The sequence below is a fragment of the Ovis aries genome, chromosome 2 (genome assembly GCF_016772045.2).
Source record: "Ovis aries strain OAR_USU_Benz2616 breed Rambouillet chromosome 2, ARS-UI_Ramb_v3.0, whole genome shotgun sequence".
NCBI lineage: Eukaryota > Metazoa > Chordata > Mammalia > Artiodactyla > Bovidae > Ovis > Ovis aries.
In genome coordinates, this window is record NC_056055.1 from 150497104 (window position 1) to 150520089 (window position 22986).

The window sequence follows — 22986 nt, forward strand, 5'->3', positions numbered from 1 at the left end:
AATCCCAGGGTTGATCTCCTTCAGAATGGACTGGTTGGATTTCCTTGTAGTCCAAGGGACTCTCAAGAGTCTTCTCCAACACCACAGTTCAAAAGCATCAATTGTTCGGCCCTCAGCCTTCTTCACAGTCCTCTCACTGGTTGTATCTATTTTGTTCCTGAGGTTTGTGTAGTCGTAATACTTCTTTTGTTTCTGCATGCTCATCTTCAGTCAAGTATTACCTGTAGGAGTACAGGAATAGGGCATATAGCTCCAAAGCAGTGTTGAGCTTGCATTGTCAGTTTCTCAGAACGAAGGTGTGTGGCAGTGGGCTAAGTTGAACAGCAGATGTATTAAAATTTCAGAGCCCAGGCCTGTGAGCTAGTATTCAATAGAGCAAAAAGTCATTTGAACCCATATTAAAATATTCTGCTTTTAATCACTGTTTCTAAATGGAAGAAATTTAGGGGTTCCCTTAATCTTAGTTTATTCATTTTATACACTTCTGGCAACAAAGTATCATTACTTGATCTTACCAGAACTTAACCATCTGAGTATATTAAATAATATGAAGTAAAACTTTGTGAATAGAGCATATTTATTATTTACTTCCTAGGACTATCTGGTATAGCTTTTGTCAGCTTGTATCTGGGTTCATAGTGAGAGTCAGATGATAAGTTATCAAAAACTTTAAAATCCTTAGGTCAATTTTAAAATATAATGAAAACAAGCAAAGTTAATACTGAAGGTAAATGTGCACTGTGTATTCCTTGTTAAAATTGTCATTTTCCTCCTCTAGTGAGGAACTCTAGTTGCCTTTAAAATTATACATGACAGGCTATGTCGCTCTGATAATCCTTTTTACTGCTTTGAGATGAACTTTGGTAGGACTGTTTGAAAGCTAACATAATTAGCGATGCTGCAGATCCACTCAGAATTCCTGCTTCCTCTGTTAAACAGATGTTTCAGGGAATATATTTGTTACCAGTAGGGAACTGTTGATTATTCCAAAGAATCACTATTTATAATACCACAGAAAGTTTACAGTTAAACTTTAGGGTAAACAAGTGACCAGTGTAACTGACTTCCCTATAGCAAGAAGTGTGTACCTCCATAGAGTGAATGGGTTGATATTTTATTCACTGCTACCACCCAAGAAACTGAAAATTCATAAGCAGGCAAGGAAAAATTATTCATTTAAAACCAGAGCTGAATTAAAGGTAATGAAGTACTATTATGATAATATGCTCTAAAAAATGTAGGTATCATACAACTATGAAACATGGAGAGTAGAGAATATGAAAAGTTGAAGAAGCTCATTGATTATTTGAAATTTAGACAATGAGGGGGAGAAAAAGCCCACTATCTAATTTGAATATTACAAGGAATTAATAGATACTGATAATACTCTTAGTCTCATCTTTTTAAGAGATACTAGTGTAAAAGTAAACTAGTATTGAAAAGTACACACCTCCCTAAGCATCAAAATGGAAGAAAACAGCTCCTATAGTGAAAGAATTTATATAAGTGATCTATGAAAATTAAAAAAAAATGATAGAACTATTACCAAACATACTGATAATAACATTTTTGCTTAAGTCACCCCTAAAGAGATTCAAGATTTGAGGTTAGTTCACAAAGTACAATTCAACCTAAAACAAGGATTCAGAGAGGTTAGAAATAAAAGGATAGATAGAAATGAGATAGTTGCAACTAAAAATAAAGGGGTTATATAGTTGCCAGTGAAAGAGTTCAGACCCCCAAAAGTTAAAATGACACAGGATGATATAGAACACTGGAGACCATGATTCTCCATGAGGATAACCACCATTAGCTATGCAGACCCCAAACACAGCAAGTTTTCACAGAGCAGAACTACCAACAAGGTAAGGAGGAACATAGCATGGTAAGAGAGTTGATCATACCTCTCAGTTCAAAATAGGAAGTGTACTTTCTGTTTGAATATATCACCAGAAATAACAAAAACAGCATTCTGTCACCACAATGGAATGTAAGAAATTAATAACAAAAGTGGGCCCCTTTCACCTGAAAGGTTAAAAACATGCTATTGTATGTATCTAGCCTGGTGGCAAATGAATTGGCTGTAGCTCAAGTCACAGTATTTCAGAGTAATACTAACACGCACATCATTTATCAGTGATAGACCAGTATGATACATAAGTTTGTATATCAGCTTTTGATAAATAAAAATTGAGTATATTTTCCTATGCAAACAGTTTTTATGACTCAATAGTAAGACATCCCAACTGATAAAAACAGGCAAAGGATTTGAATAGACCTTTTCCCATAGAAGATGTACAAATGGCCAACAGCCACTGGAAAAGGTGCTCAGCATCATTAGGGACGTGAACACCAAAACCACAATGAGATACCACCTTCATATCCACTAGGATGATTAAAGGAAGATGGCAAGGATGTGCCAGATAACAAATACCATGTTATGATTCTTTTTATAAGAAATGTCCAGAATAGGCAAATCCATAGAGGCAGAAAATAGTAGTCACTGGGGGAGAGGAGTGACTGCTAATATGGTTCAGCAGTCCATGACTCCATAAAGAGGTAAGCTTTCTTGCTGGAATGATGAAAATGTGAAATTAGATAGTGGTGATGGTTGCGTAACTGGGAATTATACTAAGAACCCCTGAATTGCATATACTTAAAAGGATAGATTTTATGGTTATGTGGATTATATCTCAAAAACAGAAGGTGGTAACAGTATCTGCAGAAAGCATCTATGTCCTCTTGGACTCAGAAAAGAGGGAATAAGTTGAGGTTATTAAAACCTCATACTGTCTGTCAGAACTCTGGCTTCTAAGGAGGAGGAACTACCCATCTGGTGCCCTTCTCTCTAAAGGGAAGAAGGCAAGACAAATTTGAGCGTACGTACACTGAAGCAAAGAAAAAAATTTGGAGAGTATACCCTTACCAGATAAAGGTCCACAGCTAGGCACAACACTGATAGGAGCCTTCACCCTTTTTTTGTCTTCTAGAGGAATCTTATTATAGAATTTAACAAGGAGCCAATGGGGCTAATTAACATTTAGTAAGTTAAATCAGCAAGGACTCAATAATAGAGCCTTCATGTGGTATGTGTGCCTGTGTGTGTAAACAAAAAGCAGTTAAAAGGTATGATGGAAGGCTTAATTTGCAAAAACAAAACCAAAACGTTGGATATTAGAAATAGGCAAACCAGCATGAAGAAAACCATAAAACATCCCTGTGAAGGAAAGCTACATTGGAAAACATGGAAAGCTTATTAGCATACCAATGTAGGAAGATTTCGTCGTCAGCAGGATGCCACTATTAGGCTTTTTCCAAAAAATATATAGCAGGTGACTAGTAGGTTCCAATGCAAAGAATACATAACAACACACCCTACCAGATATTAGAACATGTTATAAAGTCTCTGTAAAGAACACAGTGTGCTATCAGCACATGAATAGACAGACTATGGAAAGAATTTTTTAAAATCCAGAAGTTTAGTGAATGATAAAAATGAAATTTTAAATCAGTGGGAAAAATACATAATTTAAACAAGTGGTATTCTGACAGCTAGTCTTAGGGAAAGGATAAAACTAGCTCAATCTGTCATATTACACATTAATTCCAAATGAATCAGATGTATATAAAAAATGAATTTACAGAAGAAAATGAAGGTAAACTCCTTGATAACCTGGGAATAGGAATACTTCCTAACCTGGATTCTAAAGCCAAAAGAAGTATAAAAATTTAAATCTTTATTTCATCCACAGAATATGAACACTTCAAGAAAAATATCAATCCCTGTCAAACTTGTCCAAACAGAAGAGAGGACTTAGAAACTCATTTTATGAGCCAGCATTACCCTGATAACAAAATCAGATGAGAACACATAGGAAAAGGAAATTTCAGGTCAATATCCTTGAAAACTGTAGATGCAAAAATCCTCAACAAAATATCAGCAAGCCGAATTCAACAAAACATTAAAAGAATCATACACCATGATCAAGTGGATTTATTCTAGGGATGCAAGAATTATTCAGCATCTGTAAATCAGGGTGATGCATCACATTAACAAAATGAAGGCTAAAAATCATATGAACATCAATAGATGCAGAAAATTATCTCCCAAATTTAATATCCATATATGATAAAAACTTTCAATAAAGTAGGCAGGGAGCCATTACCTTAAAATCATAAAGGTTATATATGCCAGGCCCATAGCTCACCTCATACTCGATGGTAAAAAGCTGAAATGGCTTCCTTTAAAGATGTGGGACAAGGATGCAGACTCTTTCCATTTTTATTCAACACAGTATTGGAAGTCCTTGCCAGTGTATTTAGTCAAGAAAAAGAAAAGGCATCCAAATTGGAAAAGAAGTAAAACTTGAAGATGACATACATAGAAAACCCTAAAGATTTCATAAAAAACTATAACTAATCAACCAATTCAATAAAGTTAGTTCACACAGTCACTATGTAAAAATCAGTTGTGGTTCCATATACTGGTAACAAGCAATTAGAGAAATTAAGAGAACAATGCTATTTGCAATTGCATCAAAAAGAATGAAATACCTAAGAATTTAACTGAGGAGGTGAGAGATCTATACACTGAAAATACAAGACATTAAGGTAATTGAAGACACAAATAAATGGAAAGATATTCTGTGCTCATGGATAGTATCATTAAACTGTCCATACTACCTAAACAATCTACAGATTTCGGTGCAATCTCTTAACAAAATTGCAATGGCATTTTTCACAGAAATACAACAATTTAAAAATGTGTATTAAACAACAAACGACTCCAAATAACCAAAGCAATCTTGAGAAACAACACAATTATGTTGCATACCTGAAGCTTGTCAGTTAAATCTCAAAAATAAATCTAAAATTAAGAAAGAGCAACCTAATAGAAAAATTAGTAAAAAATATGGTCCGTTCACAGGAAAAAGAAAAGCAAATGGTTCTTCAACAGATGAAAAAATGTTCTAGCTCCCTTAAAATGCTCATGAGAGACCAGTAAAAACTCAGTTTGACAACATAGTCTCTTGGCTGAGCTCTGGGGAAAATTCAGGCACTCTAACCAGTGCTGCTAGTGGGGAAGAATGGTAGAATTCCTATGAAAGTACGAGCATTTCTAGCAAAGTTATATGAATGTATTCTTCAATGTAGCGAATCCTACTGCTAGAATTCCCTCCCAAATGATAAGACTGTTCATTGCAGCACTATTTGTAAACGGTACTGGAAATAACCCAGATGTTCATTCATACATCCATACAGGGATGTGGGGGAATAAAAAGGCCAATCGGGTATAGAATAGTATGGAGCATGCTAACTGTCACGTAGGAATATAGAGGAATACGAATGAGGATATGTTTAAGGATATATGTATGTGTGTGCACACATACATTTGCTTATATTTTCAAAAGGAAAAGGTAAACAATAACTTACTGGTTACCTGCATGGGAAGGAAGAGAGGTTACATGGGTTGGACAGATAACAGACTCTTCTTGATGTGACTTGTTCTTACAGTTTTACTTTGAAGACACTTAAAGATACATCATGAAAAGCAAACCAGTCTCTAATAATTGGGAGGATAAAAAGGGAAGTAAATGGACCACATTATATGTCCAGTAACATTATCAGAAAAATTTTTCAAGTGATTCTGAAATACAATTTCAGTTAGACAGCCCCTGTGGATCAATTGGGGCTGCCCCTGTGGATCAACTGGGGCTTCCCTTGTGGCTCAGTGGTAAATAATTGACCTGCCAGTGCAGGAGACACGGGTTCGATTCCTGATCCAGGAAGATCCCCTGGAGAAGGGAGAGGCTACCCACTCTAGAATTCTTGCCTGGAGAATCCCATGGACTGAGGAGTCTGGGGCGGGTACAGTCCGTGGGGTCACAGAAAGAGTCGCCCACTTAGTGACTAAACAATCTATCATGGTGACAGAAGTCTTTAAAATCTTTAACAGTCTTTTGTTAGTAACACATTGGCATTGTTAGTTTGCAACAGCTGTATGCATTGCAGATTAAAACAAATAGGTTACAGTGTAAATGTAATTAGGAACTAAGATTTTCAGCTTGAAAGAGCTACAAGTATAAAAATAGTGAAGCAAAACCTCTAACCTTTACATGTACAAATAAGTTTGTAAGAACATGGTATTAAAATCCTTAGCCAGTGGGTCTTTTTTTTTCTTCTGGCAGTGTAAATGCCTTTACTATCAAGTCCATGGTTGGGTGCGCTCTATAATCTCTTGGCATCTTGTTTCCCTGACTTTTCAGTGTGTTGGAAAGTTAAGCTGAGTCTTCCCTAGAACTCTTTGCTCCCATCTGTAGCCATACTAACTGATCCACAGAGCTGGCAGCAACAGCCGGATCTTGTAGCTTTACCACCACTCGCCTCTCTCCTACCTGATTCATTTCCTTTCTTCCTTGGTGCTGCATCTGAATTTTTAACAGAAGTCCCCTTTTCTAGTTTTTTTTGGGACACTGTTCAAGGTAATTTGTGCAATCTTAATGTAGTTTACATGGTAGAATTTAGGATGTCATTGCAGAAATATTTTGGGAGCAGTGGTACAAGACAAGAATACCACTTAAATCATAGTAAAGGCCTTGGCAGTGGAATTTTTATAACCATTTTAGAGATCCTAACTTCCCTTTTCCTACATTGCAAATAATTTGTGTATGTGGCTTTTTTCTTTTTTTTAGATGGCTACTCATATGAAAAGGAAGCAATGGAAAATTGGATCAGCAAAAAGAAACGTACCAGTCCCATGACAAATCTTGTTCTTTCTTCAATGATACTTACACCAAACAGGACTCTGAAAATGGCCATCAATCGATGGCTAAGCGAGACCCACCAAAAATAAAACTCTATATTGTGTTGTTTATATTTTCTGTGATCTCAGTTGAGTGATTTAAAGGTAAACTTTGTAAACTTAGTTACCTACTAAAAAGCCTTTTCATATAATAGTGAATAAAGTCTTAACCTATAGAGAAAGTTTTACTTTGACTTCAAATTGCAATGCTCGTTTATTCTTGTTATAGATCATATTCCATTATAACCAAAGATCAGAATAATCTAGACTAGAACATAATTAAATCCTAGTTAATAACATTTCATTTGATAACCCTCTGGAATCCTTCTAGAGATTTTTAGCGAAATAATTATAGATTTGTTTATGAATACATTGAGAAAATCACTTTGATATATATACTGAGCACTTTTTTTAGCTTCTAAGTTTGCAAGGTAGTAATGATTTTTCCCCCATTGTCCAAACCTAGGTACAAGTTAGATAGCATAAATTATCACAGATACATTAAGTTGACTTTGCTGAAACATATAAAGTGGCAAACTAGCCTCCTTTTGGAATATAGAGTTCTTAAAAAGTTCTCACATCATAGTTTAAGCTAAGGTGACTATACATTTGTACACAGTAGGCTGATAGCTAATACAAGCACCCTGACGAACATTTACTCAGAAGACTTCAGGTTCCATAAGTGGAGGTTATACTGCCTCTCCCTCCCTCTCGCAAGTTGTTCACCAGAATGGAAGCCATTAGTGCAAAGCCTGCTAAAACTAAATAAACTCTAAGGGCAGGGAGGGACCAGGACTCTGTACTTACCCCCAAGCCCTCATTGTAACTGTTCTGAAATTTGAAAACACAAATAAAAGAGCAATGTAAGTATATATTTCCATCAAAAGACTTGTTAAAATTGGTAGTGCTCTCACCATTGGACCAGATATCTTGTGTTTTGATAAAATAATACTTATTTTTCAAAAGGGCTAGCTGGTTTTCACATAAAAATTACTAGAAATCATTGAAATCACTGACAGAAAACACAATAAAAGATCCGTTATCTTTTAAATGTTTTAAAGAAGGTGATTTTCTTTTCCTACATTTCACTAGGATAGTTTCTAGTTGAGTGGCTGAAAACTTAAGATGCCAGTTTACCAAAGTGAAGCGTTGTTTTTCTCTACAAACCAAAGCTAACTACTCCTACCCACAAAGCACAGGCAAACAAAAAATAAAATCTAAAACCATCCATAGGAAAGTACACTACCTGGCCCCTCTGCACTAGGGGCAGGAGCAGCCCCACCCACCCCTGCTGCTTGGGCCTCAGCCCTAACCAACAGCTTCCCAAGGAGATAGCATTTCCTGGAACTATTGGACCAAACACATTTACTCAGCATCCATCATAGTAAATTCTAATAGTCACACTGGCAGCATCACAGGAAAAGTCATCCAATAAGCATTTATCTGTTACTAGATTTTCCCCTCCTACCCAGTTTTGTTTTTTGACCTTGAATTTAAATATATGACTTTAAAAAAATAAATAAATAAGGACTGAAAATACTTTACCTTAAGCCTTGCTAATAGCAGTAACCATACAATAACCTGAAGTTGTTTAGGCTTAAGATTCCAAGTCAGGATATTTTAACACAACAGTTTAATGTTCACACTCATTCATATGACTTTGAAACTAATATATGTGGGTATAAACACGTTTAACTCAGAGATTAATACACATGTGAAGAACAAAATTTCACATCAGCACAGTGTTCAATGTATCACCAAAGTGAGAGCTAAAAACTGGATACCATGTTGCCAGTAAAAACAGATGCCAGGATTTCTGGAACAGACGTTTAGAAGGCTCCTCATGCATGCTCATTTCAGGCAGAAAGACTAATTTTGACCTTGAAATATTTTGGGATTTCTAGACGCCATTATCCTTGTTCTAAAATGAAATAAAAGTAAACATGCATTTGTAGTATTACTGAAAATCAGGCTTTTCCCCTTTTTTAGGGACACGATCGCCCAGGATTAAAGTGAGGCAGACAGCTGACATCAGGATCTTCTCTACTCAGCCACTGTTTCATTTAATGCAAAACAAACTATTGTCTTTATTCCAGACAGACAAGTACAGTAGTTGTGCAGAAACAAAACTACATAATGAAAGAGTAAGACTTCCACAACATTAAAGAAAACAATAAATAAGCCATAGTAGTTATAGCAGAACCTCATGAAAAGCCTCTTAAAAAAAACACACACTAAAACTATACAGAGTACACTGTACACAGGAACTAATGTTGAAGAATGACACCAGAAGATTCCTATTCGTACAAGGCTATAATGATGCTTACAGGAACTTCATTACGACTCTTCATTTTTAAAACATTCTGTAAATATAGAACTTCCTTCTCTCCAAGTCTAGAAAATAATTTCACATCCCAACGTATAAAACAAACACACTCCCACTTCTCTCAAAACTAGCATTTTAACATCCTCCAATAGCATATCATTTTCATATAAAAATACCTTTAACTCAAGGATCATTCCTGTACCTTATCTTTACAAATGAATAATACATCAGTTTGGACTTAAGTAGCACCTCAGAGGTGTTCATATAAATGAGATAAAGTGCCGTTACTTGGATAATGTTAACATGCCCTATATATCGCTCAGTGCAGTAAACAGCATGGATGAAGCTTAAAAAGCACATGCAAATATATGACTTCCAGATTAACTGCTTGAAATAGTTATATTTACAAGTCTGAATACAACTTTAGCTATTTCATATATACAACATATAGCTCTAAAGTAATGACTGTATAATAAAAGCAATAGCCAACCATACCTTAATATCCAAATTAAATACTGTCCTTAGAGGACCTTGGAAGGCTTGTTCCAGGAGTGCTGTCATTGATAAAAGCACTTTGGGAATCAGTTGAGAGCTAATTTACACGTCACCGAGAATGCTGTATAAAAATACAGACTACTACTACTAAAACTTAGTGTTTTAGCCCACATTCAACTTAACTACCAATCATGATTCCAAATGGTTTATATCATTTTCAAATATTAAAAATACATTGAAGCAGGAATGTAGTTCCAAAAAAAGGTGCTATAAAAATATTTTAATGAGAACCATAACACAGAAATAAAAGTTGATCTTTTTAAGGGAACTGCTATGAAGAGAACATTACCTGGATGTTCTTGTATTTTGCTTAAAAAAAAACCAGCTGTATAATATGTAAAGTCACATTTATATTCAGATAGAAATTACTCAGGTCTTTTATATACATATATACACACACACACACACACACAGACCCTTGAACAATGGGTTTGAACTGTGCAGGTCCACTTTTTTTCAGTCAGTATAGTACTACATGATCCACAGATGGTTAACACAAGGATGTGGAACTCTCCAGAGGACCAATCCACGTAAAGTTATACATGGATATTTGACTATAGAGGTTGGTGCCCCGAACCCCTACATTGTTTAAGGGTCAACCGTATGTATACATACATATATATATAAAGATTTGACTTATTGGAACTGTTACTTGAAAATTTCCTCTTTTCCAGGACATATCACCTGGATATTATGTCATGAGTTAAACTATTACTAGATATTTACATTATCTAAGAAATAATGTAATCTTAACTACATAGCAAATGCTAGGAGAAAAGTGATAAAAACCAAACAATTTTGTAAGAGAAAGGCATGAGTTAATGTCTTCCTGGCTGTCTTAAAATTATAACTTAATAGGCATAGCTAGTTGCAGTTTTCCAATTCTGGTTAGCATTCTTATTTCTGGTGACTTCTAATTTACTAAAGAAATTTAATCCGACACTTTTAGTATATCAATGGCATCTGATCCACTCCAGAGGGGAAAAAACATATGGCTAAAAAGTAATTTTTCTCATGTACAACCATTTAATTATTACCAGGCACCAACACACTGTCTTCCAAATACTACAAATGGGTCTCTCTCTTAAGGCTCACACATTTGATTCTATGAATGATCGCTTTGGTTTTGCTGAAGGGAGGTGACTCCTGTGGGCTTCACTGCTGATATGAGACTGCTGTTTAGACATACTTTCCTGATACAGATGTGAAATGGTTTTAGTTACCCTGCTGTCCTGACAGTGGGCTGGCATTTGGCACTTCTTTTCTTCTAGCTCCTTCACCTGGGCCCCGTTGTGGACACCTCCACTCAGGGTAGACCCAGGGCAGGCTTTGGCTTGCTTGAGAGAGGGCTTCTCAGAGTTCGAGGCCTGCAGGCCAGCTGCAGAAGGCGTGCTCGTCAGCAGCCCCTCTGGCACCACACAGTGCCAGGTGCGGCCAGGCGGATGGTTCTGCTGCTGGAACCTCGCGGTCTTATCCATGATGCCCATGAATGGAGTATTGCGAGGTCTGTGCTCAGCTGTGCCACTCGGAACCTGGCTACCAACCTTGTCTTTAATTCGAGCATCTGGTCCTTGAACTTTGAAGCCATCCGAGAAACTGCTGCTTGAAGCCAAACTACTGGTGGAGCTTGACATCTTGATGCTGCTTGATGGAGAACCGGAAGAGCCTGAACTACTGAGGGAAGTCGGATGTCGGGTGTCGCTGCAGCTCACTGGCCCCCCTGGGTTTAAAGGGACCACGTCCACAGCCACGGCAGCATGAGACAGAAGCCTCTCTGCACTTTTTATCTTGCTTGGTAAAGGATACGCAGCGTCGCCCTCACTGTGCTGCAGGTGGATTGCGGGGCTGGGCCCCAGCCGGTCGCCGAAGGGACCCGAGGCTGCTCCCTCCAGATGCAGGCTTCTGCTACCGGCGGGGGCAGTGGGCAGTCTTCCAGGCATGGGGCTCAGGGGAGGATTCAGCGGAGAGACCTGCGTCTTCGAGCTGCCGTTTCTCACACCCGCAGGTCCGGAGCCCAGGTGCTGGCTGGTCTTCACGATCTGCGCCTGCTTGGTGGGCTGCACCGTCAGCCCCGGCTGAGCCACCGCCTCCCTCAGGGTCTTGCCGGCCCCCGGCCGACTCTGCAGTGGCGACACGGGCCTTATCTTGGGCTGGAGCCCTTCCTGAAGGTTTCGGATGTACGGGGAGGGTGCAGACGAGGATGGCGGGGGCCTGGGAGCGAGGGAAATGGCTTCTTCAGGTGGCGACGTCTCCTCCTCTTCAGCCTCCCCAGGGTGAAAGTGGTCGTTCAGGCCGGGCGTCGGGGCATACTCCTCGTTGTCCGAGTCGGTGGCTGGGGCAGGCGGGGGGGCCTGCTGCTTCTGCTGCTGGCTCCTCTGGAGCTGCTTGCACTCCTCCTCCACGCGGGCCTGGAGCCGCCTGATCTCCTGGTTGGCGGGACAGAGCTTCACTGCTTCCCGCAAGTCAGCCAGGGCAGCCACGAACTGCCTTTATTTTAAAAGATATGATTACAAGTCACGTAAGAAAGAACTCTGAATGCAACTGTTCATAAAGCAGCTCTGCTTTAAAAGAAAAGGTAGCTGAGTGAGTTCTGTGTGGGTTTTGTGTGGATGGAACCCATCAAATTCAGCTAAGTGGGAGCACTAAATTCTAACCCAGACTCATGCAGTTCCAGGGCCCCAGCGTCTCTACAAAGACTAGATGGTGGGGGTGAGCTCAGCATAAAGCAAGGGGGTTAGAATCCTCTTCACATCACCTCCTCTGCCCCACCCCAAGCAACTCAAGTACTACTGACTTCACCCCCTCTTCCCCACGTGCCTCTGGTTGGCTGTCTGACTGGTAACATGGACTAAGCTGGGAACTTGATGTTGCAGTACAGGTGGAGAGGAGGAACAGTTAAGATGTCTCCAGAAAGTAAAAGTTTAGCCATTGCTAATGATTTCCACTGCTGTGCCTTCTGGAAGCTACCTACTCAGAATCAAAGAGGAGGAGAGGCACTCAGTGGTGCTCATGGATCAGAAGCCCCCAAAGCTTTGAGGCCAGAGCAAGATAAGAAGGCTTCACTAGCCTCCCATCTAACCCCAGACGGTACCTGCTACTTCTCTTGGCTCTGGCCCTGGCATAAAAGGCTTCGTAGGACTTTGGTTTCAACTCAAGGGCCTTGGAAGCAAATTCTTCCGCCATGCCGAAGTCCTGGTATCAATATTTAAATACACAAGTCAGAAGCAGCACTTAAACATGATGATAGCCAACTTTTTAATAGGAGTTTTGCTCTAGAGGTTGACAGAGAATCGGGACACAGTCAGAGCAAGGTGAAGGGGAAGGCAAATCAGGCTTTTTGTTGTAGAGTTGGGTGACAGTTAAAGCGTATTAATGTTCTTATGGGAAGAATCCAACAGAGAAGCAAAAATGGTTAAACTCTGGAGCGAGAACAATGTTGGAAGCAGTGGAGCAAAGTGAAGGTCAATAAGAGCCGGCACCCAGGGGTCGGTGGCGGGGGGAGCCTTGAGGGGCACAGATGCCTCAGGAAGGCGGGAAGAGTATATAGGCGCAGAAGCAGGAAGGTCACAGGCTTGCTGGAGGCAGGATGCAGTTAAAAAGAAAGCAAGTGGTACTGAAACAAACCTAGTTATGAGTTAACTGTGAGTTAACTACGGTTAATTATGAACTAACCAGTTCCTGGCTTACCTTTTAAGCAAACATAATAAACACTAGGCAGACTGTATGTAACGCATTTGTGTTGAATTTTACAACAATGCCCTTTCCTTCTGAACCTGGGGACGGACCACTCATGACAGCTCTGGCCACATGCAGCTGGGCAGAGGTGGAGGAGCGGTTTGCATGTGCTCATCATCACTGAGCCACAGAAACCATACCCACGTGCACTCCTCTCAACACCGTGGGGGGTGGGTGGGTGCCGTGACCTAATGACCGTCACCCCAGACAAGCAGTTCCCCGTGTACCAAGCTCACAGAAAAGTGCAAACTCAAGACAGGCAGTCTCATGACCAGGGCGTGGAAGGGCAGGCCTCCTCCACCACGAGAACAGTCTATGGCTGAAAGACTGGAATAAGGGGCTTACGTTTGTTTTCCTTCGGCAGCGAGACAGATTGAGATAGAGGGAAACTCTTAGCTCATTGAATGGTCTCATGTCCTCTCCAAATCCTTCTCGAGGAAATTTCCTTAAGGCGTACTGGTACCTTTGGGCTGCCTCTTTCATCTTCCCTTTCTAGGAATAAAAAGCCAGAGGAATTTATCTTTTTCAGATGCTGCAAGATGAATAAGGACCCTGCTGAGGACAGGCTGTGGCCAGAACCAGCCACAAACCGGCAGGGCCACATGGCCTCACTGCCCACATAGGTGTCTGTGACCAGAATCAGGTTATAGGGAGGGATCCGTAAATCGCCAAACCCATAGCTATCAGTCTTAAAACACTGGACTATTGTCCCCGTTATATATTTTTGACAAACATTTCATGAATGATCTCTCATGTAAGGACACCTTCATGCAAAGTGTAACAGAAATCAGATGGAAAAATTATGGCATTCTCAAGGCAAGTAGAGTCTTGTGGATAAACCTAGTGCTTGCTGGAGAATAATAATTTTTCTTTTAAGAAAAACTAAAACATGGGCTTTAATACCCCATGCAGCACCGCACATCACTTTCAAGGCTAAAGAAATCCATTTGCTCTGTCGGGACTGTCTCGCAGCAGGTATGAAGTCTGTTGAAAATGGCTTGGTATTTCTAACATAATTGCCTACCAAAATTCATATTAAAACCACTTCAAAGCCACAACAATACACACTCTGAACTCAATTTCAAACTGATTCCAAGCCAGGAACCCTGCTGGGTCATGCTATACGCCTATTTATTTGTTATTATTTAAAAAAAGAAAAAAGAAAGAAAAGGAAAACACAGCAAGTGCAGCTGCTTCATGGCAAAAAGGATTAAAATGGTCATGATGTATTGATAGTTTTTTTGTTTTCATAATCTTTTAATTCTGTCTAATCGGAGACCTGGAAAGAATGATGATCTATGGAAATGGCCTATTTCTCTAAACTCGGGGTTGGCAAACTACAGTTCCTGGGCCAAATCTAGCCTGCTACCTATTTCTGCAAACACCGTTTGGAACTTGACCTGGCTCCTCTGTGTGTCATCTCGGCTGAGTCTGTGCCACAAGAGCACAGTTTGGGGCGGGGGAGGGGTGCAGGGTGTGTGGTGTGTGTGACAAGAACCACAGAGCAAAGCCTAACATAGTTACTCCCCTCCTCTCTCCAGGCAAACTGTACTGACCTCTGATCTAAACTGGATGTCTTAGTGTGAAATTTGTTCAAGTCAAAATCACTACTCTTTACATTGTCTTTACATTTCTAAGGGAAAATGAGAAAAAAATTAATTTGCCTCCTGAGTAAGTATTATATATTATTGACTATTTTAAGTAAAAATCTCTCCAGAAACAGTTTCAAATTCCAGAGGCTTATAGATACTAAAATGAAGATAATAAAGGCTTGGGAGATTGCATGATTCTTTTCTTATGAAAATGTCTCCTGAGTGTTCCTTTCCCATGTCTCATGATTCCAGGCGCCAAAGAATTTCCTGTAGGACATGCCCGTTAAACTAGAAGCTACTCTGCCTCCATAGCAAGGCTTCAAGCCGTAAATCACAGTAATAGCCATAAGGGTTTGTTCAGAAATAATGGTTCTCAGACACAAAGAGGAGTGCGTTCCACCTGGAAGATACTGCTGTTAAGATATCAAAGCCCAGGCTTGAGGCCAGGATGGCACCTCCCGGAACGTCTCCTCGCTGAGCTACGTGCATCCTGTGCATCCATTATACCCCCAACTAAGAGGCTGCTTGCAGGCTGTCACGGCATCCCAGAAAGGGCGATACCACTTACTTTGTACATCACGTTTCCTTCCTCCATCAATTTCTGTAAAAGTATAATCAAAATATCAGGTTTGGAAGTGGCCATCGCCCAGGCAGCATTTCCTGCAAAATAAACATGTGTTCAGAGGCACTCGGGCAGGCTTGGAGGCAAGGAGCTCCATGCTTTAATACAGCACAGCGAAGCCTGCACACAGCGGAGCACCCAGCCTCACAGCACCCTGCAGCATGTCCTGCAGGCCCCGGACAACAATACAACAAAGAGAAGAGAGTGCTTAGGGGAGCTGCACCCTGCATACACCGTCACTGCGGTGGAAAAAAGTACTGGGACACGAAGGCATCAGTGGGGCCACGAGCCACCCTCTCTCCTGTGGAGAGCTGCTTCCAAATCATCTCAGCTCCCTGCAGTCCTGTCAGGACCACAGACAGGAGAAGGCAGGCCAGCGTTCACAGAATCTCTCATACTCGCCTCAGAGTCACAGCCAAGTCCGCGCTGAGATGCGAGCTCTGGCCCTGCTGCCCCCGGCCTCCCTGCCTCCGCCCGTGTCCCCTTCTCTCCCCCAGCGGCCAGCACGGCCACAAGCTCTGCTAAGCCTCTTCCCAACGCACAGGGAGCAGCGCTTAAGGGCAGACTCAGGTGCACAGCGGCCTGCGGCTCACCGTGACCTCAGGGGAGCTATTCACCACCTTCAGCTGGGTTCCTCCTCTGTGACATGATGCTATGCTCATTCCCCTCTCACAGGGTGGGTGACGATGAAATAAGGCAAAACATGAAACTCTCACAATAGTTCCTGATACCGTGAGCTGCTTAATGATATTATCACCTTCATCGCAGTCCCCTCCCAGAACTGCTGGCAGCCAAAGGTCTGACATGAAACCGGAAAAAAAGGGTGCGGTCTGGATGCCCTTCCCCACTCTCTGAACTGCGTGCCACGGTCCCACCTCTCAGAGCTCTTACCCTCGGTATCTGTAAGTCACCCATCTTGTCTCTGGAAGTCCTGAGAACTTTCTCTCCCAGAACGTGTGCCGGGGTTGCCACTGCCCTTCCTGGCAGACTAGACGCCGCCTCCCAGACAGTGGTCCCCACACTCGCCTGCTCATGACAGCCGCCCGCCAGCTCTTGCCCACCCACCCTTTGCCCCTCCCCATGGAGCCCCCCAGAACTGCCCCTCCTGTGACTCCCACGCACCCCCGACACCCCCAGTGCTGGGCTGTCCCTCAGCACTGGCCTCTGCTTTCTCCTCTTTTAAACACTCTGAATGACTGTGAGTAACTGAGTCTTAGAGAGGGACTGAAAAAAAAAAAAAAAAAAAAACCCCTCCATACACCTGACCTCTTACTCCTTAACCTGGGAGCAGGTGAATGCAGTCCCTCACGAACTCTGAAATCTGAAGCTACCCTTCTTGTTGCTGCACTGAGGTGTTTACTGACCTAACTTGGCTCCTTTTCTCAGCAGCGTAACCACTACGGATGTGTTCCGACAACCGATGGCTCTGTCCAAGGGCCGCATACCGCTGTGGTCCACGTGCTCAATCACAGCCCCCTTGTCCACCAGATACAGCACCTGCAGAGAGAGCGCACAGGCCCTGAGGGCACAGGCCGAGGAGCCCTCGCCTCCCCCGAGGCCACAGCTGGTGTAGAAGCTGGAAATCTTAGTTTTACTCATCTCGGATGCCTCTGGCCTAATGGGATCCTAGAATGGAAATAAAGCTGACACAGAACAAAGCAGAGAAATTGCAATCCACAGCTCAAACCTGCTCTGCTAAAGTGATTGTGATGTTGGCAATGAGGAAGGCAGGCAGATGCTCCGGGAGTGGGTGGGGAGCGTGTCGGTGCACCCGGACCACAGACAGGTACGTGTGTGCCTTCACCTGTCTTCCCCACCCTACTTCCCAGGCCACAGGGATGAGACACAGTCACTTTTTCATCTCCAGTTACTTATTAGGAGGCAGGCTTCTGCCATAGCTCCAACGAGCTACCAGGTCACGGCAACGGGCACTCCAGAAATACTCAGATCCACACAGCCTGGATACAGAACCTGAAAAGGTTGGGATCCGCCAGACCCAGTTGTAATTCACTGTTAAGGCATAGGAAAGAGATTTGAATACAGGGACTGTAAAGATGGAAAGCTTAAGGCCATGCTACCAAGACTGACTTGATGTGACAAAACAGCTGTCACTTGGGCTAAACAGAGGACAGCAGGGAAAACCACACTGCGGTTTGATAGAAACTGAAAGTGCCAGGAAAACGGCTGCACTCACTGGGAAAATCTGTAGATTGCTTAGAGTTTCATGTGGATCTGATACATCAGTACACCAGCTGTTCACAAAATAACACTATAGAGGGATTAATATCCAGGATATGTAAAGAACTCCTACAACTCAACAACAAAAGCCTCAAATAACCCAATTTAAAAATAGGCAAAGCTGTGATAAGCCATAATGGACAGAATATTAAAAAGTATATATATATGTATGCATAACGGAGTCATTCTGCACAGAAGTTAGCACGCTGTAAATCAACTATACCTCAATAAAACTGAAAAAATAGGCAAAGGATCTGAACAGACATTTTTCCAAAGATGACATACAGATGGCCAGTAAACATGTGAGAAAATGTTCATCGCTAGGGAACTGCAAATCAAAGACACAAAACTCGTTATTAACTATTAGGATGGCTACTGTTAAATGGACAGGGAGGCCTGGCGTGCTGCAATTCATGGGGTCGCAAAGAGTCGGACACGACTGAGCGACTGAACTGAACTGTTAAAAAAAAAAAAACAGAATGAAACAGAAAGTGTTAGAGAGGATATAGAAAAACAGGTACCCATGCGCATTGCTGATAAGATGTAACCACTGTGGACACAGTATGAAGGTTCCTCAATAAATTAAGAATAGTATTACCGCTTGACTCAGCACTCTTACTTCTGGGTATCTACTCAAGAGAATGGACAGATCTCCAAGAATTTGCAAGATCTCGATGAAATCTTTGTTATGAAATAGTTCATAACAGCACTATTCATAATAGCCAAGAGGCGGAAGCAATGCACGTGCCGGCTGAGTGGATAAATGGATTAACAAAATGAGGCAAATACACAAACGGAATATCACTCAGCCTTAAGGACATCCTGACACACGCTATGACATGGACAAGCCTAGAAGGCATAATGCTGAGTGAACTCAGTCAGTCACAAAAGACAAATACTGTAAGCTTCCACTTGTATGAAGGGCCAAAAGTTGTCATTCAGAGAAACAGGAAGTATTGATAGAAAGATGGCTGCCAGAAGCTGGGGGTGAGGGGTGGTAACAAGGACTTACTGGTTAGTGGGTGCAGTTTCAGCTTCACACGACATAGAAAGAGCCTGGGCTCTCGCTGCACAACAGTGTAAAGTGTATGTAACACTACTGAAGTCTTCACTTAGGAATGGGTGCGATGGTAAATTTTATGTTTTGTGTTTATATCCATTTTTTTTTTTTTTAATGACAGAATACTAAGCTCCTTTACTCTTCCCTAATGTTGATAAACTAGAGGATCTGGTAAGGTAACACAAACGGAGAAAGAAAAGTGTGGAGATGTGAGGTTTAGTTAAGTAGCTGTTTTTGAAAATCGACACTTATGTACAATTTATAATGTCCAGGAAATTGAGACCATTTAATTCTAATATCACTGCCTTTTAAAAGCATCAGGCACAGATGTGCAGGATGGCTTCCACCCCAAGGTCCACAGCTCCCAGCAACACAGTACCTATCTGATTAATTCTCATGTTAGACACACGTAACTATTCATAAGTGATCATTCTCAAGGAGCTGAATGTTCCTCCAGCACCTGCTTGGTGCACGGGACATAGAGACTGACAAAGATGTGGTTTTTCCCCTGAAAGACATTTTGTGGTTTTTCATTTATTAAGGTTTTATCCCTTCATTCCTCAGTTAGGGACTCAGGCATTTGACAAAGAGATAAAGACAGTGCCTAAAGCATTTTATATTATTTCGAGACAAAGCTGCATTGATTTAAAAGCAAACTATTTGAGCAGTAATTTCTCACGTATATAAAAGTGGTTTTTAAATGAACTACACAGGAATTCTCTTTCTATGAAAATTATAAGAAAATAACACTACATATGCATGTGGATACACACATGTCTGTGTGTGCAGTTCGTCATCATGGGATTTTAAGCTTTCAAGAATCTATCGAAATCTTTACTCCAGTTCTGAAACAGACCGCATGCCACGGAACTAGCAGAAAACGAAAGCCACCCCACGGCACACGCGTACACCCCGGCCACACTGGGGCAGCATCACACACACTTGGGGATGGCTCAGATCCCAGATCAGTAGGCAGCCTGGCCCGCCTGGCGCGGGTGGGGAGCATGTCCACCGCGGTACCTACGGTCTCCGCGTCGCCGTAGAAGGCGGCCAGGTCCAAGGGGCTGCGGCCGTTCTTGTCCGTCTGGTCGATCTCGGCTCCCTCCTCCACTAGGAACTGGACAACAGCCCTGTGACCTTTCAGACACGCCCAGCTTAATGCCGACAGACCCTCCTTGTCCAGAGAAGAAAGGGTGGCACCTGAAAGAGAAGCCCATTCAATAAGACCTGAGCAAACCCTTTCGTATCCATAGGGGCCTGGCTTGCAGAATATGGCCACCAGGCTGGTGAACTCTGTAGTTGACGGGAGAAACGGTCGTCCCTGCTGTAGCTGAGCAATGGGTACAAGGGACGCACCCCTAAACCCTCTACTTGTGTGCAAGGCAGAAAACGTCCATAACTAATAGACTGAATAAAGAGATTTAAAAAAAAACTGAATCAGGAAGTACTAACTGGGTCTGCCAAAGCTCTTTTCTTTGTCCACCCAAGAGAAGCCCTCATGGGGGGACAGTGCCGCTACCTTTTGAAAGGAGAAATTCCACGGTGCTCAGGTGCCCTTCGCAAGCAGCCACCATGAGGGGCGTCCGGCCCTGCTTGTCACTTAGGTTCACGTCACAGCCGTGGTCCAACAGCAACCTAACAATCTGAAAGAAACACTGGGGATCACACACTTGCCACTACATCTGAAATCACATGCTCTCTGCTTGGGCTGGTTGTTCCACCTCTAAGAGGAGTGAAAGGACTCTCTTCTTTTCAAAAACCCCTCTAAGTTATGTGATCCATGGGGCTTGTAAAATCTATATTTTATTTCTTTGAACAGCCTCTTCTTTCAAATATATGCTCTTTTTAACATGCCCAATTCATTACTCTATCTATAAAACAGGCACACACAAGGCAGCAATTTGAAGGAGAGGGGGATCCTGAGCACAGTCAGGCAATGACAGGACAGCCCCTATGGAGCAGCTAAGCAGAACTAAAGACAGTGAGCCAGGGGCCCACAGGGTACTGATGCCATGTTTCTGGTGGGGAAACACCTACCCTCTCCCCTCAGCCGTCTGCTTCCAGGGACAGCTGGACCTTCACACCAGGGGGATTTTTACCAAAGCTTCCTGGACAAGAGTCTCTGCCTCAAAGTTATACCTTTGAACAGTACATGGTGAAAAGGGGATCACAAAACCCAGATAGGCATCTCCTACAATGACCTTCCAGCGGGAGCTGCTCTGCCTAGGGGGCAGTGGTCCAGCTTCTCTCCCTCCAGGACCACATTCGTTTTAATGTCACCACACAGAAGGGGGCGTATTGCCACTGCTTTCTCATTCTGGAGACACTAACAAACGCTTCCAAACTTCCTCACCACTTAGGGGACACTAAGACCAGGAGAGAGGATTAGCTAGGACATCACAAGGAGCTGTGAGAGTAACAGGGAATGGATAGTACAAACCAAGCTTTTAGAACCGGAAAGAAGAAATGCCAGAAGCTTGGTGGGGAGCCCTCACGGCTCCTACTGACAGAGCTGGCAGGAATCAGAAGGGTCCCAACTCCATGATGTACACTTGGGTCTAGAAAATTCTTCCTATAAAGGATGTGGTGAGAGCCGTTTGTTTTTATGCAGCTGTGTGTAACCTGGTGCCAGGCATGGGGCAGATACATGGTCAGTGTTTACAAAATGAAGGAATGCAAGGCTAAACCGCTGCTCTCAGGGATCCCTTCATTACGAGCAACAGCACACCACTCCCAGGAAAAGAAAGCAGCCTGAGTCCCAGTGCAGGACCAGAGGGAGACGCTTCCTTCCCCAAAGAGCACAGCAGGACCATTCTTCTCCCAAGTGCGCTGGACAAAGGGGTCATCCTGGTATGACCCAGCAGCTCTGTTACAGCAAATCTCCTGACGACACAATGGGCCTCACCAGCTCCACTCCCAGGTCATGACATATAACGGGGGGCCGGGGGGGCGGCGGGGGGTGGTATGAGTAGAAGAGGGGTTCAGTTAGAAGAGGAGGCTTCGGCTGTGGCATGTGAACCACTGTCTAGAGGGAAGGACAGTGGCAGGTTGTGGGGGAAAACCCTGGCCAGGTCTCTGACCCGGTTACCAGCCCACATGGCTGACGATGCTAGCCGGTCAGACATCTGCCCTGCCGTTGCAGGACTCCCAGTACAAGCAGAAGCCAAGAATGTGAGAAGACAGGGTCCAGCAGGGGCGATGGGCACTTTTTCCAACCACTGTTTCTGAAGCCTCCGGGGTCCCCTGGGTACCTGCCAATGCCCCTGGCGTGCCGCGCAGAACAATGGAGGGACCCCTCTCCTGTTAGTCCGAGACACGGCAGCTCCACGCTCCAGCAGCAGCTCACAGACCTCCAGCTTGCCTCGTCCAGCCGCGGCCGTCAGGGCTACAGGGAGGAGGAGACTGTTAGCACGATGGCCACATGGTGGTAGCCGAAGGAGGCCACAGATTCCGACACCCCTCCCACTTGGAGGAAGGGGACCACACACTCTGCCCCACTGAATCTGGGTGGGCTCTGTGACACCTCGGACCAACAGACTACAGCAGAAATGATGCCGCACCAGTGTGTGGGCCCAGGCCCTGAGGGCAGCTTCTGATTCCTTGGAACATGCCTTGGAACCAGATGCCATGCTGGGAGGAAGCCCAAGCAGCCTTGAGATGAGGCCATGGGGAGAAGCTGTGTGTGGCTGACATCCCAGCAGAGAGCCAGCAACCCCGGCCACCATGTGTGTGTGCCATCCTGGAAATGGAGCCCCAGACTCCACCAAGCCACTCTACCACGGCAGCTCCATCTATGAGAGCCTTCTCTGCAAGCCCAGCCCAAATGCAGATTCAGGAGCCACAAAGCGTGTGTTATATTGTCGTCTTTTTCACAAACACAGAGATCAGTATTACAGTCCAGCCTCTCTCCTTCCCCTAAAGTCATACATTTCAGTCCACAAGAACTAATAAATACTGAGACACTGAGAGTGTATCATATCATCCCTGCCTTCATGGAGCTTAGAATCTCCATAACAAGTCCAGATCCAGGACTAAGGATGTCGAGAAAGGAAAAAA

At 43.0% G+C, this 22986-nt stretch overlaps 2 protein-coding genes across 19 annotated transcripts in view; one reads left to right on the forward strand and one right to left on the reverse strand.

Annotated features, from left to right (window-relative positions):
• Positions 1-7674, forward strand: part of WDSUB1 (WD repeat, sterile alpha motif and U-box domain containing 1) — a 65488-nt gene extending 57814 nt beyond the window's left edge. For 3 of the 6 annotated variants that reach the window (XM_060409880.1, XM_060409881.1, XM_060409879.1), the window contains one exon: positions 6693-7674. In XM_060409880.1, coding sequence (XP_060265863.1) covers positions 6693-6853 — 161 coding nt within the window. In that variant the 3' untranslated portion in view covers positions 6854-7674. The remainder of the gene's footprint in view (positions 1-6692) is intronic. The other 3 variants (XM_060409882.1, XM_012136406.5, XM_004004675.6) reach the window with 1 other exon arrangement.
• A 1159-nt stretch (positions 7675-8833) lies between these two features.
• Positions 8834-22986, reverse strand: part of TANC1 (tetratricopeptide repeat, ankyrin repeat and coiled-coil containing 1) — a 244229-nt gene continuing 230076 nt past the window's right edge. For all 13 annotated transcript variants that reach the window (XM_042244924.2, XM_042244919.2, XM_060409856.1 and 10 more), the window contains 8 exons: positions 22182-22315; positions 20450-20573; positions 19955-20130; positions 16997-17129; positions 15579-15670; positions 13764-13910; positions 12775-12875; positions 8834-12170 (listed from right to left, as the gene is read on the reverse strand). In XM_042244924.2, coding sequence (XP_042100858.1) covers positions 10775-12170; positions 12775-12875; positions 13764-13910; positions 15579-15670; positions 16997-17129; positions 19955-20130; positions 20450-20573; positions 22182-22315 — 2303 coding nt within the window. In that variant the 3' untranslated portion in view covers positions 8834-10774. The remainder of the gene's footprint in view (positions 12171-12774; positions 12876-13763; positions 13911-15578; positions 15671-16996; positions 17130-19954; positions 20131-20449; positions 20574-22181; positions 22316-22986) is intronic.